The 18,284-nt window shown below is 42.3% G+C and overlaps 1 protein-coding gene across 1 annotated transcript in view; it reads right to left on the reverse strand.

Annotated features, from left to right (window-relative positions):
- The window catches only part of LOC124607294 (monocarboxylate transporter 2-like), a 92,979-nt gene that overhangs the window by 48,736 nt on the left and 25,959 nt on the right, over positions 1 to 18,284 (reverse strand). The window contains exons 2-4 of the mRNA XM_047139586.1: positions 13,658 to 13,906; positions 6,773 to 6,899; positions 363 to 503 (exon numbers count right to left, since the gene is read on the reverse strand). Of these exons, the coding sequence (XP_046995542.1) occupies positions 363 to 503; positions 6,773 to 6,899; positions 13,658 to 13,888 (499 nt within the window). The 5' untranslated portion in view covers positions 13,889 to 13,906. The remainder of the gene's footprint in view (positions 1 to 362; positions 504 to 6,772; positions 6,900 to 13,657; positions 13,907 to 18,284) is intronic.

Consider the following 18,284-nt stretch of genomic DNA (forward strand, 5'->3'; position numbering starts at 1 on the left):
ATTAGTCCTAACATATTTAAGGATTTGATTTTATACTGTATTTAACTTTTAACCTACTACTAAGGCACTGAGTTCGTATAGCTTCTTTTTATTAGCATCCTTGAAAATAGCCTAAAACCGAAATTTTGCAGTAGTCCAACAAATAAAGAAAACAAGTGAAACTTCAGCCAGTGTCAAGGCATTTAAACAATCAACTATTAAAGTACGCGTGAGTGTGTCACACACGCATCCCGTTTCATGCCATCAGTGTCTCATATATGCCTTAATGCTCACGATGAAGGATAATCACAAAGTTCTACCATTTTTAATTTATTCAAGTGCAATGTAATATAGATAGTTACTGGGGCAATCATTGTACTTACCCATGATAACAGAACAAAGTATGAACTGCACGAGAGACGTCCCAAGTGCAATACACCCGTTTCCTAATCCGTATAGCAGTCCGCCCATCATTGCAATCTGTCTGAAGGAGAATCTCCTGAAGAGTGTGTTGCATAAGAGTCCTGAAACACGCAGAGGCAAAATATTCTTCGATTATAGATTACAAATCTGCCAAAACAAAATGCCTTTCTTGGGTGGAAGTAACCAACCCTAAAGACACAGTATATCATTGTGGTGTGGTTTACCTGAAATGAGGTGACTGCATCGTTTCGATGAAAGGTCGTCTTTTGTGCCTGATAGAAATCAATTGATTATTACAGATATGACGCAGGGTTTAACCTAATGCCCTGGTTAACGCAAGACACTTCTCAATCCGTTAAAATTTTTGTCTCTGGTAGCCGCTTCAATGAAGTAAGCAACGTTTCAGTAAACGGATTTACAGTAAATGCGAGTTAGGTCAGATCAGTGAGCACTCACACTGCTTACGTATTTCTCTCTCTCTCTGTCTCTCCCTCTTCCTCTCTCTCTCTCTCTCTCCCGCTCTTGCTCATGTAACTTATTGTTTGGTACATATTCAGATTTAACTGTAATTTCTGATACCAACAGCTTTTTATCATAATTAATACTCTGTTTTCAGTCTTTATCTGTTGTAGAAAAGACTCACTGAGTACTGAGAGCCATATTTTACTAGAAAAAGTACAAAGTGTTATTTAAGGATATGGGTAACATTGTCAAGATAATATCCCCATGCTTACGTAACAGTATGTTTCGCATGACGTCCCCACGAAATGTTATAATACCTTTGAGTTTGTTAGACAGATTACTTATTACGAACCGATACTGGAATATGCTCTTGTTAGACATAGGGAACAGAAGATCGGGTGGCGCCTGCTTCGAATATGCACTGATGGAAAAAAGGATTGAACCACCATGAAGGAGTTGTACGACATAAACAAAAGTTGGTAGGCGTGTTTCAACATCTGAAAGATTTCGCGAGAGTCGTATAAGAGCGGCACTAGTAGCGCCAATATAAAGATGCAAATCAGGTTTCTTTAAATACACGCTGTAACGGTCGTAAGCGTTATTTATCTTTGAGATTGGACGTGGTGAGTTGCTGTTAGTAAAGAATGCCTTTAAGACGATAAACAGGCCTTTATCAACACCTGACTGAGTTTTAATGAGGTCGTGTAATAATACTAAGAGAAGCTGCGTGTATCTTCTGTGATACCGAAGGAAGTCTTGGTAGGAATGTAGCTACTGTGCATGATTATTGGCAGCGGTGGTCACGGGAATGTCGCAAGCAGACCGTTCTCCAGACGACCACGAGGAACTACCCAGAGGGAAGTCCATCGTGTTCGGCAATAAGAACGCATAAAACCTTCATTTTAAGGCTGATTGTTTTCGAAAATGCCTTTTAATGAAATATAGGTGACTCCTTTTTCTCATGCATTCCTTTCGTCCTTTTTACATTTTCCTAACAAACATCTCGACTTTTTGGTAACATATTTGAAATTCAGTATTGAATTACTGGTCTTTGCATCAACATGAATCTCAACTTTTCGCTCATTTCTTTGAAAAATATAGTTGTTCAAATCAATGTTAATATATCATGTAGAATATCTTCATGATTTATATTCATTTCAGTTTGTCATCTAATGAATTCATCTTTGTATGTTAGTAAATTAAAGCGTCCCGCTGCGTTTTTCTATCTGTATGTAAAGGCCAATTTCAGGTACTACAGTGGGAACTGTGACAGGTTTTCACCAATAGACAGACTGGTTCACGAAGAAGGTTTGTGTCTATAATTTATTACCGCTACCAGCCATAGGTAATTTAGTGCTACTCTTGTAAAACCAGGGAAGGTCACTACTTAGACCCTAAATCGTATAGTAGAATTCTATACAATTAAATAAGACCTTAACTGCTGCGTTAAAGGCTTTTACATAAAAAAGTGCTCTTTAGAGGTTTTTGGATGTTACTTATTACAGTTTCGCCTGGTAGCATCCTGGCTTTGTGCATGCAAGGAGAAAGGTGACGGGGTGATGCTTGGTGCATAGGGCAGTGTAGCATGTGACGCTCCGTTACCAATACCAGAAACGTCATTCTGCTGCGTTTCGCTGAAGCGTGCACTTTCTGGATGACGTGGAACATTTAGCGTTGATTTTCATATTAGTACAGGTATGATCGAGGTACTTTAAGAATGTAGCTTTCGTTAGAGCTGCCATGAAAAAACACAGGTATGAAATCGAGAAGCAATAGCGACAGTTTGCTGAGCAGATATAAGTTTATCTAGTGTGGTGCTTGGCTTCAGATTCTAGTTGTCATGAGGTTCTTCGACTTCGTGCGGTGGCGCCAGCTGTAAGCGACTGGTTGAAGGGCGCCCGGACAGCCAGAGCAGGCAGTCTGGTGTGATCATGTCGGAATACTGTACTTGAAAACTGCAGGCTCCGGTTAGTTGATGCAGCAACGGGAAGTTAGGCGTCGTAGTCGTTGGACTCTCGGCCACGTTTTCTGAGGCACGCTGCTGGATAGCATTTCTACTGGAATCCGAATTAGCGCCCAGCATTCTACGAATTGCTGTCTAATTAGCTACGACACCTTGGAGTATTAGAGTGGGTTAAACTTCGAGGAGTGGAAATCTTTTCGATTAGTTATACGGCATTCCAAGGAGTATTAAACACATGCGGTATGTTTCTTCTGTTACCTAATGTGGCTTGTTTAATCTATACTGTGTCCTCCGGGATTGTGAATTTCTTACTCGCTGTTCTGAGGTTTCGTTTCCGAACTCGTGTGTACGGGGTTAAATAAGGAAAATTGTTCTGAGCTTGCAGACGTAACAGAGCCTCCCGTATGGCAGTGGATGTTGCTGACACAACTAGCTGAGCACTGGAGCTGAAGTTTTGAAGTTGCTACCACTGTGGGTGTTGGGCGTTGATCTTGTACGGTCCAGTTGTAAGAAGTGACATATTTACATACGTTTTACCCAAGTGCTTCCTGTATTAAATTGATTTAATATCCTGGACCACAGTCGTGGCCAGAGAGTGTGATGTTAAAATTTCATGTAATGTATTTTAAGACAGATATTGTAGTGGTTAGTAGTTCTATCTTTGCCACTTTGCCTTGGGGTTCCAGAACGTAAGTGGGGCTGGTCATAATAGTGGTTTAATGGGGCGTAATTTTCTGTTATTTTATGGAAATGCTTGTTACATGTTGAGCCTTGTTCTGAAAGAGTTCTGTTGTAAGGCATATTCTCTTGTGTAGAATAATTACTGTGCAGAGTGTAGTTTGTGGGATTATTAAAGTATTCTGAAAAGCTAACTTCGATTGAACTGGGCTATAGTATCCATATCTGGGGAGGGGCAGGAAGGAAGATAATACTCTTCTAATAGTAAATGAAGCAGAATTTAGTTTTCGAACAAGATTCTGAATAAGGGGCTTCCTCGACGCCCAGGAACTTGAACTGGTCAGTCTCACCAATCACATGCCCCTTCTGTATAATCAAACAAAAGTTTTTGTCGAGTTGTTGAATTCCTTGTTACCAAATGCAAAAACTGAGTTTTACTGTAATTTAGTATCAATTTCTTTTCTACAGGCTTTGAATTTATGTCTTGAACTGCATTATTTAATACTGTGTCAATATTGCACACAACATCCTCCATTACCAAGCTGATGTCATCAACAAACAAAAATATTTTAGAATCACCTGTAATACTGAAGGCATATCATTTATATATAAATAAGTAACAGTAACAGCTCCAGCACCGACCCCTGGTCACCCCACCATCCTCCCCTCCCCCCCCCCCCCCCCCCCCACTTAACTGTGCCCCGTTGGAATTGTACGTGGTAGCCAGTCGCAAACCTCCAGAAGATGACCGTCTACTGTCTATCCCTAAAGTAAGATGTGACCAGTAGTGAACTACTCTCCTTATTCCATAATGGTCCAACTTCTGCAGCCATATTTTGCGATCAACACAAACGAACGCCTTAGTTAAATCATAGAAGACGCCTAGCGTTCGCAACCTTTTATTTAATCCGTCCAGAGCCCCCTAGAGAAAAGAGAATATAACAGTTTCAGTTGTTAAACCATTTCTAAAATCGAACTATACATTTGACAACAAATTATGTCAACTGACGTCTTGTAACCTGTGGACGCACCCTCTGTATAAGTAGCTGCCAGTGATACTCTTTATATGACTGTATTTATGTAATATTTTTGCTCTATTCCGTAGGAATTAAGCTTTTCCCTTAAATTTTTTACTAATAAATAGTAAGCGTTTAATTAATAAATGTTTGAGTTGTAATTCTGTACTTTAATAAGCCAAACATCGCACGACTACACCATTTGGAACACTAGAGAGAGTCAGAAGTACAAACAGTGGCCCAACGTGGCGCTCATCCCAGCGTTGCCAGTTAGCAACGGTTGGGGCGCGAGGCGTGGGACAGACAGACACTGGAGAGACGACACCGCAAAGTATTCTGCATCCTTCCGGGTCTCGCACCACCCGTGTCACATGAAATCTACCGTAACGGCTTGGCGGAATGATACATCGCATCTGACCAATGACAGCAAACGGGCATTAAATGGTGTCGTAGAAGGCATAGAGAAGCGGAGACCAGGCAGTCAAAAATCCCTACACACAAATGAATGAGGAATACCGGTCTGGTGTCGTTAATAACTGATCTACGAATTTTGAAGTTGCCTAGTCGTCCGAGATGCACGCACGGTCCTCACCAGAGGATTGAATCACTGAAGATTGTGGGCCATGTCTGTGATATTCATAATTTTAGGAGACAGTAATATACACTGAGGTGGCAAAAGTCATGGGATGCCTCCTAATATCGTGTCGGACATCAATTTTCCTCGCGTAGTGCAGCAGCTCGACGTGGCATGGACTCAACAAGTGGTTTCAAGTTCTGTGCAGAAATACTGAGCCACACCTGTACAGCCATTCATAACTGTTAAAGTGTTGCCGGTGAAGGACTTTGTGCATGAACTGACCTCCCGATTTTGTCTCATCAGTGTTCAGTGGCATTCATGTCGGGCAATCTGAATGGCCAAATCATTCGCTCGAATTATCCAAAATGATCTTCAAACCAGTCGCGAACTGTTGTAGCCCAGTGACGTGATGCATAGTTGTTTTGAACATGAATTCCTTGAAAGGCTGCAATTGGTCTCCAAGTGGCCAAACATAACCAATGTCCAATCAATGATCCGTTCAGCTGGACCTTAGGACCCAGTCCATTCCTTGTACACACAGCTCACACCATTATGGAGCCACCACCACCTTGCAAAGTGCCTTTTTCACAGCTTCGCTTAATAGAGTCTGCACCACACTCAGCTCTTACCAAATGAAATCAGGAGTCGTCTGACCAGTCCGTCTATGGTCCAACCAATATGGTCACGACACCAGAAGAGGCACTGCAAGCGATGTCGTGCTGTTAGTAAAGGCACTCGCGTCGGTATTCTGCTGTCATAACCCACTAACGCCAAATATCGCCGCCCTGTCCTAACAAATATGTTCGTCGTACGTTCCACATTCATTTCTGCGCAGTGTTGCTTGTCTGTTAACACTGACAATTCTATGCAAACGTCACTGCTCTCGGTAGTTAATTGAGGGCCAGCGGCCACTGTGTTGTCCGCGGTGAGAAGTAACGCCTGAAGTGTGGTATTCTCGGCACACTCTTGACACTGTCGATCTCGGAATACTGGATTCCCTAACGATTTCTCTTGCATTTAGTTTCAACTACTATTCACGTTCAAAGTCGGTCATGCGGCCATTGTACTGTGTATTGAACCGGGGACCTAGAAAGGACGGAGAACCTTCGTCCCGCCGTAGCCTTAATGGTTCACAACCCCACAACAGGTCACAGCAGTCCACCCACCCCGCCGCCGACCCACACCGAACCCAGAGTTATGGTGCGGTTCGGCCGCCAGTGGACACTAATCCACCGGGCGGATTCGTACCGGGGGCCGGCAAGCCTTCCCGCTCGGAAAGCAGCGCGTTATACCGCGCGGCCAGCTGGGAGGGATGCCGTGCGGTCATGCTCACGCCAGAAACCTTTTGACATGCATAACCTGAGTACAAATGACAGACCCGCCAATGCAGTGCCCTTTTCTACCTTGTGTTCGCGATATTACCGCCGTCGGTGTGTGTACATATCGTTATCCCATAACTTTTGTCACCTCAGTGTACTCTGCACCATGGGGTCAATGCTGTAATCTGTTATGGATGGGCGCCTGTAATTGCAGTGAAGTAGGAGCCTCACCTCGTACAGTAATTGGTGACTGCTGAACCTGAAACTGCCTGATATGAAAAAATATATATATATAATGGCCTGCAAAGTGGGCACCCTCGACTGCTTAGCATTTACACAGCAGAGAACAGCATACCTATGAATGAACTGACGCAGGTCCAGACGCTGACAATGGTGGTCATCGCTTCGGCACCCTCGCCGAGCTGCTGCAGGTAGTCCGCGAAGACGAACGGGAATGACAGGATGGGTATAATCATCAACGCCTGCAAATGAAAATCCTCGATACAATTTAGAGAATATCATCTTATCTGGCGTTAAACTCATCAGCCATTGCCTACACTTCTGCTTAACAACTGCAATAATAAATGGGTTTCACATTATCTGAGTGACCAACATGAAACCGGTGAGTACACAAGGGCAAAGTTCAACAGTTCTGTATAATACGCTGTAGACATGTTGATGCTAAGCAAAGTTATCAGTTTTTGGCAGCCGCGTTGGATAGCTTCTACCTGAGTGAAAAGAGCTTCATTGAAAATGTAACTGAAGTCTCATAGACAAACAAAAATTGAATGAAACCAAAAGTAGTTTGAGAATGGTCTCCCGTGAAGCGTTCACCGAATCCGAAAGTAAAACCGTTCTGACAGAAAATCCTAATAAGGTTTGGTCTGATGTTAAATCAGTAAGCGGATTAAAGCATTTATCTAGACGCTCGACGCGGTGAGTGACAGGTAAAATCCGAAAAACTTAAGCTCTTGATTCCAAAACGGTTTCATTGAGAAACATCGTACTGTGCATCCTTCTTTAAATTTTCACACAACAGTCAAAATGACAGGTGCCGAAATGAGTGACTTCATCATCAACAAATTTAACGTATTATGGACAAATAGGTAGAAAGCTCTTTTATTGTTTAATTATATGATTCCAGAAGAATCCGTGCAAACGATCACATCCATTAAATACATGGAATTGTGCGTACAAACTGATTTAAAGTAGAATTATAGCATAAAACTAATCGCTCCACACAACTCGTGTTGTACGAAACACGGCAAGGAAAATTTCAAGTCATATGATATGACGCAAATAAAGGTTTGATGTAGACAAGTGCTACATCCACCTTTGTAGTTACTTCCTCTGTATAACTTCTATTTTTGGTGTAAAAAATGTAAAAACCATTGTTTTGGGTTCACACGTGTTCTCCACTCGCAGGTAAGGCAGATACCAGACATATTCATTGGAAGTATCTTCAGGAAGTGTAATTCACTCACGAAGGAGGTAGCTCAGAAAACACTCTTTCGACCAATACTTTAAAACAACTTGCCAGTCTGAGATTTGCGCTATATGGGATTGATAGAGGAAATGGCGAAGATCCAAAGAAGAAAAGCGCATTTTGTTACAGGTTCATTTAGTAAGCACGATAGCATCACAGAGACGATTAACCAACTCTAATGGGGGAATGCTGAAAGAGAGGCTTTCTGCAACTCGGTGTGGTTTACTATTAAAGTTTCGAAACTACGTTCTTAGAAGAGCAATATATTGCTTCCTCCTATTCTCGCGAAGAGATCTCGAAGGTAAAATTAGAGAAATTCGTGCTCACGAGGAGGCTTACCGCTAATTGTTCATATCGCGGACCATCCGCGACTGGAACAGGAAAGGTGACAGGGACAGTGATATACGGAGCACCCTTCACCACACACCGTAAATTGGTGTACGATGTAGGTTTATAGCACATTCTCAATCTATTATCTAGTTGCCATATCTCCAGTTAACGATCACAAAGAGTTACGGAACTGTACTACAGCATGTTTACTTCTTACTCATGATTTCCCATTACATTCTCTCTTCTGCATTAAGTCAGTGTTATTTATTCTGATATGATACTGTGAAAACAATGAAATAAATTATATTGCCACCATCCATATATCGCATACTGAAGAGATGAAGTACACAGTTCTATATCTCTGTGTATTAAACCAAAGATGTGGTGTAGTAATTACGAGGTAGTCTTAATATTTAAGAGGTAAGTGGTTCAAATCCCCTTCTGGGAATCTTGACACTAAGTCACTCTAGGTGGACAGCGGGATATTTTTTTTAAACTTACCTGTTCTTTCAGTACCCATTCATCCACAACTGAACACGCACTTCGTCTCTAACGGATTTAACTGTGAAATATACTGCTAGGAGACTGGGATGAATACTAGCAAGACATCCAGCCTCCATAGAATCGAAACACTATCCCTAGTAGATGAGAAGCCTGATATTACTAAATTATGATTTATTGTAAAGAAAGACATTAGAAAAATGGATGGTTAAACTTCTTCAGTAAAAACCCATTACAGAAGTAAAGCAGGGTGTAAGTATGTGTGTATGTTTGAGCTGTCCTTTCAAAGTCCGTGGATAGATTTCAACCAAATTTGGCACAGGAACAACAGGTATCACGAGTATGAGCACTGTTGGCTTTATAACTTCCTCTCTCCAATAGAAGTGTTGATACAAACAAAAATTGTTTTTCTTTCAGTCTCTATCATATAGTCTCCCCTGCATGACAGACATCTTATGTTGGGTTTGCTCTGCCAAATCAGTCTGCTTTGTAGGAGAGCCTACATGTCTTGGGCAAGAAACAGTTTTCCAGACCGTAACACGTAGGCTGTCATACAAGACAGGTGTGTTGTGTTAGAGTAGTAACAGGCTGCTTTATCAACGTGCTTTGCATGGTGGCCTGTATGTCAGGGGAAAATAAATGATTTTAAAGCCCCTAATGTCTAACTTATCCTGCATGAAATGTGTGTTGTGGGAGTAGTATCAGCCTTCTTTATTGAAAAGTATTGCTGGGGCTACACATGCTGATGAGCGTGACTGGGACAGGTTGAGGTGGATAGAGAAGGTGATGAACAAAGCAGGAGGAAGAGGAAAGAGAGGGGGGAGGAGGGGAGAAGCATGAGGCAGGCAGTAAGTTAGAGCAATAATGTGCAGACGGAAAAGGAAAAGGGGGAGGCAGAGATGGGAAAAGAGGGGGGAAGGAGGATGTCGTCAGAGGGAGGAGGGAGAAAGATATGGTCAGAGAGAGGGGGTGTAGGAAGTGAGGAGGATGGGGTGGATAGACAGGGAGTGGAATAGGTGGATGTAGAGAAGAGAGGAGGAGGTGTGTTCGATATATGCGTCAAATAAATACACAGGTGAGGCTGTGGAGAAGAGGTTTGTGTATAGTAAATAGAAAATACTCAAATATGACTTATGTCTGAAGGACACACTGTCTAATAGCCTGGAAATGAGGAAATGCGGTGCCAGTACGATTATTTGCTTTTTTTTTTTTTTTTTTTTAGATATGAAAGAACAGATTAAGATGACGGATGCTGTAGCAGTGCAAGTACGTCTTCTACTAAGGTAGAAGCATCCAGAATCAAAGAAGGAAGTTAAACTATAATGTCATTTCTAAGGCAAAATTTCAGGCATTTTCTCTATACACCAATGAAAGTAGTTTCTAAACGATAAAGGGGATAATGGGAATTATTTGTAAATCGTAACTATAAGACGTTTGCTGCACCTAAATCAAAGTCCAAGCAGTGAACATTAAAAATCAGCGTAAAGACATATTTAAAAAGCAAGCAAAGTGAAAACCGAGATACAATGATTTTTCTTTGTAGCAGAGTATACTTTGTAATAAGCTGAAAACTTTGTGCAGTAGAGACTTTAATTTGGAACCCTGATTTTCACAAGTACCATTCATGCAATTTAGCCTTTCTAACAATCGGTGATGCGGTGTTAAACACTGAGAAGAGAGCGGATAGGGAAAAAGAGTACACTTAAGGCCTCTACGAAAGGGAGGAACTATCTGATGGCCTGATACAAGAAGAAATGGCAGTAAATAGGGAAGACATTGGGATCCAGTATTACAGTCAGAGTTCAACGTAACTTTGACAGACTTGTGATTAAATAAGGTAGAACAGGCATCGCTTCGAAATTTCTTAAATATTTAGGGGCTGTGGCAACCAAACGGCTACCCATGTTATGTGGAATACACAATACGGGAGAGATACCATCAGACTTTCCCAAAAAATATCATCCAAACTACCCTGATGACGGCAACGGCAGGCAAGTGTGAGACTACCAGACAAGAATAATATACAGCTTAATGGAGAAGCAAATTGAGGACTAGTTATACGACAATCAATTTGGCTTTAGGAAAGGTAAAGGCACCAGAGAGGACATTCTGAGTTGACAATGGAAACTAGGCTTTAAAAAAATCAAGACACGTTCATACAATTTGTTGGCTTGGATAAAGCCTTAAACCATGCAAAACGCTGCAAAATGTTGGAAATTCTAATAAAAATATAAATAAGTCATAGGGAAAGACTGGTAACATACGATATGTACAATAATCAAGGGGGTAATAAGTTTTCAGACTAACATTGTCGTGCTCGAAATGTCCAAAAAGCAATGACGGTGATAAAAGAAAGTTTCAGGAATAGGATTAAAATCCAGAGTGGAAGGATATCAATGAAAATATTTGCTGATGGCCACTGGTATCCTCTGAGAACGTGAAGACGAATTAAGGGCGTGTTGAATGGAATGGACAATCTAAGTACAGAAGATGGACTCACAGTAAACCAAAGAAAGACGAAAATAATACGTAATGTCATAAATGAGATTAAAAATTAACTTAACATCAAATTTGGTAACAACGAAGTAGATGAAGTTAAGAAATTCTGCTAGCTTGTAAACAAAATATCACATGTCCCACAAGCCTAGGAAAACATAAAGAGTATACTAGAACAGGCAAATAAGGCATTCATGGCCTAAAGAATTCTACTAGTATCAAACATAAGAAATAATTTGAGTAGAAACAGAAGTACAACTCCAAGCCGCCAAGAACGCTGTTGTATAGCATTTATTGTGATGACAATTTCAGCAAACTGCGTTTGCATCGTCAGATTTGTAAATCATAGATCAACATATTCAAGAATATCGTAATCAGATGTAAGGGGTCGTAATACAGTTCTATATAAACGTGAACTATACCATGGAATATAACATGCCTTCTGCAGCACATTTCACTGAATTTCCATCATATGCATATTACACCTGTCATATGATAACGATACTTCATGAACTGGAGAACAATAACTATTACATAAAATAACGTATATATAGCACTGATTACACGAACTCATGTTAGCAGAATGAAGACTGAGATTCTCAAGTAAACAATGTACGGCAAAGGATATATTATATTCCATGGTATAGTCCATGTTTATGTAACACTGTACTATGACCCTTCACATCTGATCTCAGTGTGCTTGAATATGTTCATCTATGCTTTACAGATCTGATGATGACAACGTATTTTGCTAAACCGGTAATCGCAATAAATACTGCACACAAGTGATCTTAGCTGTTTGAAGTTGCAGTTCTGTTTCGACATTAATCTCGATCGCTCCCTAAATTGATAATGTCAAGCAGAAAAGAAATAATTTGAGGAGTCAATTTCTGAGACTATACATATGGACCATATCATTGTACGGTAGTAAAGCATGGACTTTGTGGAAATTGGAAAAGAAGAAAATTGAAGCATATAAGATGTGGAGCTAGAGAAGGATGTTGAAAATTAGGTAGACATATGAAATGAAGTTCTCCACAGAACCTGCAAAGAAAGGGGCGTGTGCGAAACGTAGATAAGAAGAAGGCATAGGGTGATATGACATGTGCTAAGGCATCAGCGAATAACCTCCGTGGTACTAGAGGGGGCTGTTGTAGGCAAAGGCAGAGATTGGAATACTTACAAGTAACTGAGGACGTAGGACGTAAGTGCTACTCTGAGATGAAGAGAATGTAACAAGAGAGGAATTCTTGGCGAGCCGCATCAAAGCAGTCAAAAGACTGGTGACGAAAAGAAAAAAAGAAAGTCTTCAATGAGTGTGTCAACAAGATACGGCTTAGCTGAAAAAGAGAAAAAGTACGTGGACTCGCTTCGTCACCGAAGTGAGATACTTACCAACGCTAGGGGCGATGTTACACGGTAATAGCGTGATATCTCATGGGGATGACTAATGTATTGTCCAATGTGTTTATGTGACAACTAGCTTACCGCCCACAGCTTAGCTCGCTTAGACTGATTGGTCTGCACACATATTTTTTCTTTAATCGAATTTTTATGTTCACAAATTGCAACGCCTTGTAAACGTTTCACGCTAATTAAGACCAAAGAAGCATGGTCATTTCTGAATGTATTTCTGATGAAAAGAGATTATGGTAGTTGGAGTCCAAGGTTTTTGTTAATCATCCCTTTTGAGTTCTTGTAATGTTTCGACAGAAACTTTCATCCTGTATCACACATTTCTTTGTATCTAACCGAGAAGTCAAATACCAGTTTCCACAGACTCAGCTTTAAAAATGTTGTCATACAACGAAATATTTTCTTAAAAATTTTCAACCTGCATTTCACCCCCTCAGGAGCTGGATTTCCGAAAAATAGTAAAACACATATTTTTTTGTTTCTAACACAGAAGCCAAATACAAATTTTCATGTTAGCTTTGACAATGTTTTCGTAATTAAATTCACTAGTCCTTTAATAATGACTTATTTTCCAAAAAATGCTTTATACCCACAGACATTAAATTTACAAAACTGCTGAAACACATTTTTTTCATTACTGACTGGAAAACAAATACCAATTTTCCAAGGCCTGGCTTCAAAATTGCCTTAATAGCGACATGTACTCAAAAAACTTTCTACCCATATTTGACCCTCATAGGGGTGGAATTTCGAAAAGTCCCTTCTTACGCGACGTCTACAGTATGAGGTGAGCACCGTGCGCAAATTTCAAATTTTGACATTAGTGGTTTGGGCTGGGCGATGATGAGTCAGTGTGTGAGTCAGTGAGTAGGGACATTGCCTTTTACGTACGCAGATAGCTGAACAGTAGTACTGCCTTTAGGAAAAGTGGTTGGGCTGGCTGCGCTACAGAGCTAGGCTGGTGTGGTTGCGAGTGGAGCAGGTGAGGGTTCGGTGCGCTGTGCTACTCACGGCGCTGAGGGCGACGGCGGCGGCCACGACCCACCCCCAGCCACCGTCGGGAGCCGGAGGGTGTCCGCCGCCCGCGGCCGGCCCCTCCTTCTGCTTGTGGCCAGTGGATGCCTTGGCCTTCCCCGGGAGTTCGTCGCTCTCCGGGACCTCCGGTCCCTGCTGCAGACCTCCGTTCTCATGGTTTTGATCCTCAGTTTCCTTCTTCTGCTGTTTCTGTGTGTCGATCAGCATCTTTGTCTGTCGCTATGGCTGTAACAGAAACAAAACGCCAGACGTACAACACCAAACAACTGCACTGCTGGTCATTAAAATTGCAACAATGTGTATACCGTATGCAACAAATGTCGAAATGGCATGGCGTATGCTGTGTACTAGTATGCGCGAATGATAAAGTTTCATTGAGTCAGAGTGAACTTTTTAGAAGTATTAGCAACTGCATTTAAGTATGGGTTTCTCATTCAGAAGTTGAATGAATATGTTGATTTGGTTGCGAAAAGACAGTGTTATGCCTCGTGCAGAAAGAAGGAACTTCTACAAACACACGTCGGAGTCCGACAGCACCAGTGCCCTGACGAGGCTGCAGTTTAACCTTTGAGTCACAATTATTAAAAAAAAAAAAAGTCGCATTTTAAAATTTTGTAAGCGAGTGAACCTTTCCGTCACAGTAAACAACGAATACAAGAAGAAATTGGCAGAAAGTAAACAATCAATGCCTTTAAAGTTGTGGTTTCCCTTTGTAGGCATTGGACATAAAGTTTTCAACCTTCCATCAATTGATGAGATACACTCCTGGAAATTGAAATAAGAACATCGTGAATTCATTGTCCCAGGAAGGGGAAACTTTATTGACACATTCCTGGGGTCAGATACATCACATGATCACACTGACAGAACCACAGGCACATAGACACAGGCAACAGAGCATGCACAATGTCGGCACTAGTACAGTGTATATCCACTGCTATTCTCCCATGGAGACGATCGTAGAGATGCTGGATGTAGTCCTGTGGATCGGCTTGCCATGCCATTTCCACCTGGCGCCTCAGTTGGACCAGCGTTCGTGCTGGACGTGCAGACCGCGTGAGACGACGCTTCATCCAGTCCCAAACATGCTCAATGGGGGACAGATCCGGAGATCTTGCTGGCCAGGGTAGTTGACTTACACCTTCTAGAGCACGTTGGGTGGCACGGGATACATGCGGACGTGCATTGTCCTGTTGGAACAGCAAGTTCCCTTGCCGGTCTAGGAATGGTAGAACGATGGGTTCGATGACGGTTTGGATGTACCGTGCACTATTCAGTGTCCCCTCGGCGATCACCAGTGGTGTACGGCCAGTGTAGGAGATCGCTCCCCACAGCATGATGCCGGGTGTTGGCCCTGTGTGACTCGGTCGTATGCAGTCCTGATTGTGGCGCTCACCTGCACGGCGCCAAACACGCATACGACCATCATTGGCACCAAGGCAGAAGCGACTCTCATCGCTGAAGACGACATGTCTCCATTCGTCCCTCCATTCACGCCTGTCGCGACACCACTGGAGGCGGGCTGCACGATGTTGGGGCGTGAGCGGAAGACGGCCTAACGGTGTGCGGGACCGTAGCCCAGCTTCATGGAGACGGTTGCGAATGGTCCTCGCCGATACCCCAGGAGCAACAGTGTCCCTAATTTGCTGGGAAGTGGCGGTGCGGTCCCCTACGGCACTGCGTAGGATCCTACGGTCTTGGCGTGCATCCGTGCGTCGCTGCGGTCCGGTCCCAGGTCGACGGGCACGTGCACCTTCCGCCGACCACTGGCGACAACATCGATGTACTGTGGAGACCTCACGCCCCACGTGTTGAGCAATTCGGCGGTACGTCCACTCGGCCTCCCGCATGCCCACTATACGCCCTCGCTCAAAGTCCGTCAACTGCACATACGGTTCACGTCCACGCTGTCGCGACATGCTACCAGTGTTAAAGACTGCGATGGAGCTCCGTATGCCACGGCAAACTGGCTGACACTGACGGCGGCGGTGCACAAATGCTGCGCAGCTAGCGCCATTCGACGGCCAACACCGCGGTTCCTGGTGTGTCCGCTGTGCCGTGCGTGTGATCATTGCTTGTACAGCCCTCTCGCAGTGTCCGGAGCAAGTATGGTGGGTCTGACACACCGGTGTCAATGTGTTCTTTTTTCCATTTCCAGGAGTGTATATTTGAAGACAATGTCGCTTTATTCCTAGTCACAAACACACATCTCGAAACTTTTAAGTATTCATAGTGCCTGAAAGAAATTATAGTCCTACAGAATAAGCAAAACTGGGCCCAAAATTTATAAATTTGTATCAAAATTACATACTGCTCCAGTGGTTTTATTTCTAAACCACTCATAACAGCAATAAGACGAACTTAAGCTTACGCTACAGTAACTGTAAATACACTTACTTTCACTGTCAATGATTTCCTCAATGCGATCACTGAAAGAAAAAGAATGATTACACAGAGGAAACTCAGTGTATCACTAAATGTCTCTGTCTTGCAGTAGCATCGGTGGTTTAATGCAAAAGGCAATGCCACTTTAAAGAGAAAAAAATAATAAAAAGTAGTTGTTTCAGACGGAGACTACAGACTGTAAAATAGTTTTATTTAAAGTCACGACCAGTTTTCCACGAACTGAAGGCACATCTTAGGGTGATATGTACAAAAATGAATAGTTTACTTTATCAATTTCTCTACAAATCGCGTAAGGATTAGTCTTCAATTGATTGAAACCCGTCGTCATATTGAACAAAAGTATTTTACAGACACCGCAGTTCATTTCACTTAAAATGTGGAAATGTGTTGCATTTGCACGTAGTTTAAAACAACGACCTCAAGAAATCACTGGTACTCATAGGGATAACGTTCAGTGATGTTACTGTTCTCATTGGTCGCCATTCCACGACTAGCGCCGGAGAGGACAGGCATAACTTATTGTTTGTGCAGCCGTGCAGGGTGGGACAGCCAGTAAAGCACCTTGAATAGTGATATTGTTTGCAACTAGACAAATGTCCGAACTTCGCCGTGTTGGGACCTGGAGCACCGTGGACTGTCAGCTGCGGCTCCTCTTGAAGCGGGAGCAAAGAAAGGTGAGCCGACAGCGCAGCACCAGCGACAACACGGAATACAGGAGTACCACGACACCATCGTTTCATACGAATTTCGGTTCAACTGGTCAAAGCAAAACCACATGTTGCCTCTGTAATCCTCCCTCACCTACCTCGATACACTGGACATGCGATTTTTTCCCTGGTCAGCACGTTCACGGTATCTCTCACTAACTGAAAATATCTAGAGATGGGTTGCCAAGAAGCAGGCACGCCACTACTTTTCAGCCACTATGATTGATGACCTCTAGCTTATAACTGAATTAGCTTGGATGCCTAGCCTTGTCAGAGCCATTATTACTGCCGAAAGTGGCAGCTCTGTATACTACAGTTTGCTTTCTGTACATGCCACGAACAGGTATAAATTTAATAATGTTTTCTTCTCCGTATTGTATTCTCGCAAATAAGATATTTTCTTCCCTTCCTTATGTTGCAATTTTGCACCTTTCCTGTGTTCACAAGGGGATGGAGAGGGAGATAGGGGGACGGACGTGACACATGCACCCTCTTACAATCTGGGGTGCTTTCAACTCAGTCTAAAATAATGTGGCTGTAGCATTAACTATACTCGTATTCAAAACTTAACAGGGAACGATAGGGTGACGGTCAAAAAAAAAATAAAAAATTTTTATTACGTAATTCGAATGTATACAGGGTGTCCCAGCTATCTTGCCCACTCAAAATATCTCTGGAACAATAACAGCTATTGGAAAACGACTTTCCCCGATATCAATGTGGAGCTGAGGCCCATGAATGTACATATTTGGAAACATTCTAAAACGAAAGCATATGTGTTTTTTAACACAAACTTATGTTTTTTTAAATGGACCTCCTATATTTTTTCTTCAACAATCAATAGCATGACAAAGCACATACACAATGGCGTTGATTGCATCGCAATATTCCCATTACATCCCGAGATATTAAGACGCGAAGTTGACGCTTGAAACACCCGACATGCACTGCTAGAGCACGTCCTGAGGCTCAGGCGTGAACCCCATGCTGCCCGTAATCACGATGTGATTGGCATGCGTAATCACACTTCCATACATATCAAGAGGTCCGAAACGAATAATACGGTCTGCTGCCATCCTGCATTAACGTCGTACACTCCAGCAGGTATTTATCCCATAGGCTAGGGGTGATGCGGTTCTGTAACATATCTGTGTATCGCAACGTTAGTCACAAAGTTAACTTCGCTTATCGTTAATTCGTTACTAAAAAGGTAATGCCGTTCAACGTTAAAACTTTACTTTACTGTAGATCTAGCGCAAGTGACAGTTAATCATTCACTCGTAATAGTAAAATTCATGTTGATGGTTTTAGTGAAACAAGCATGTGGACTAAAAGTTTTACCGTTGTTTAGGTAAAAATGTTTTGATTTGGGAAGTTTAGGTAGGACATAGAAGATGAATGTAAACATGTTTAACCAATTAGTTTTATTATCACATAATTATCAATGTTATGTTTATCTAATGCGTTAAATGACAAATTGTTGCAAACAA

The sequence above is a fragment of the Schistocerca americana genome, chromosome 3 (genome assembly GCF_021461395.2).
Source record: "Schistocerca americana isolate TAMUIC-IGC-003095 chromosome 3, iqSchAmer2.1, whole genome shotgun sequence".
Taxonomy (NCBI): domain Eukaryota; kingdom Metazoa; phylum Arthropoda; class Insecta; order Orthoptera; family Acrididae; genus Schistocerca; species Schistocerca americana.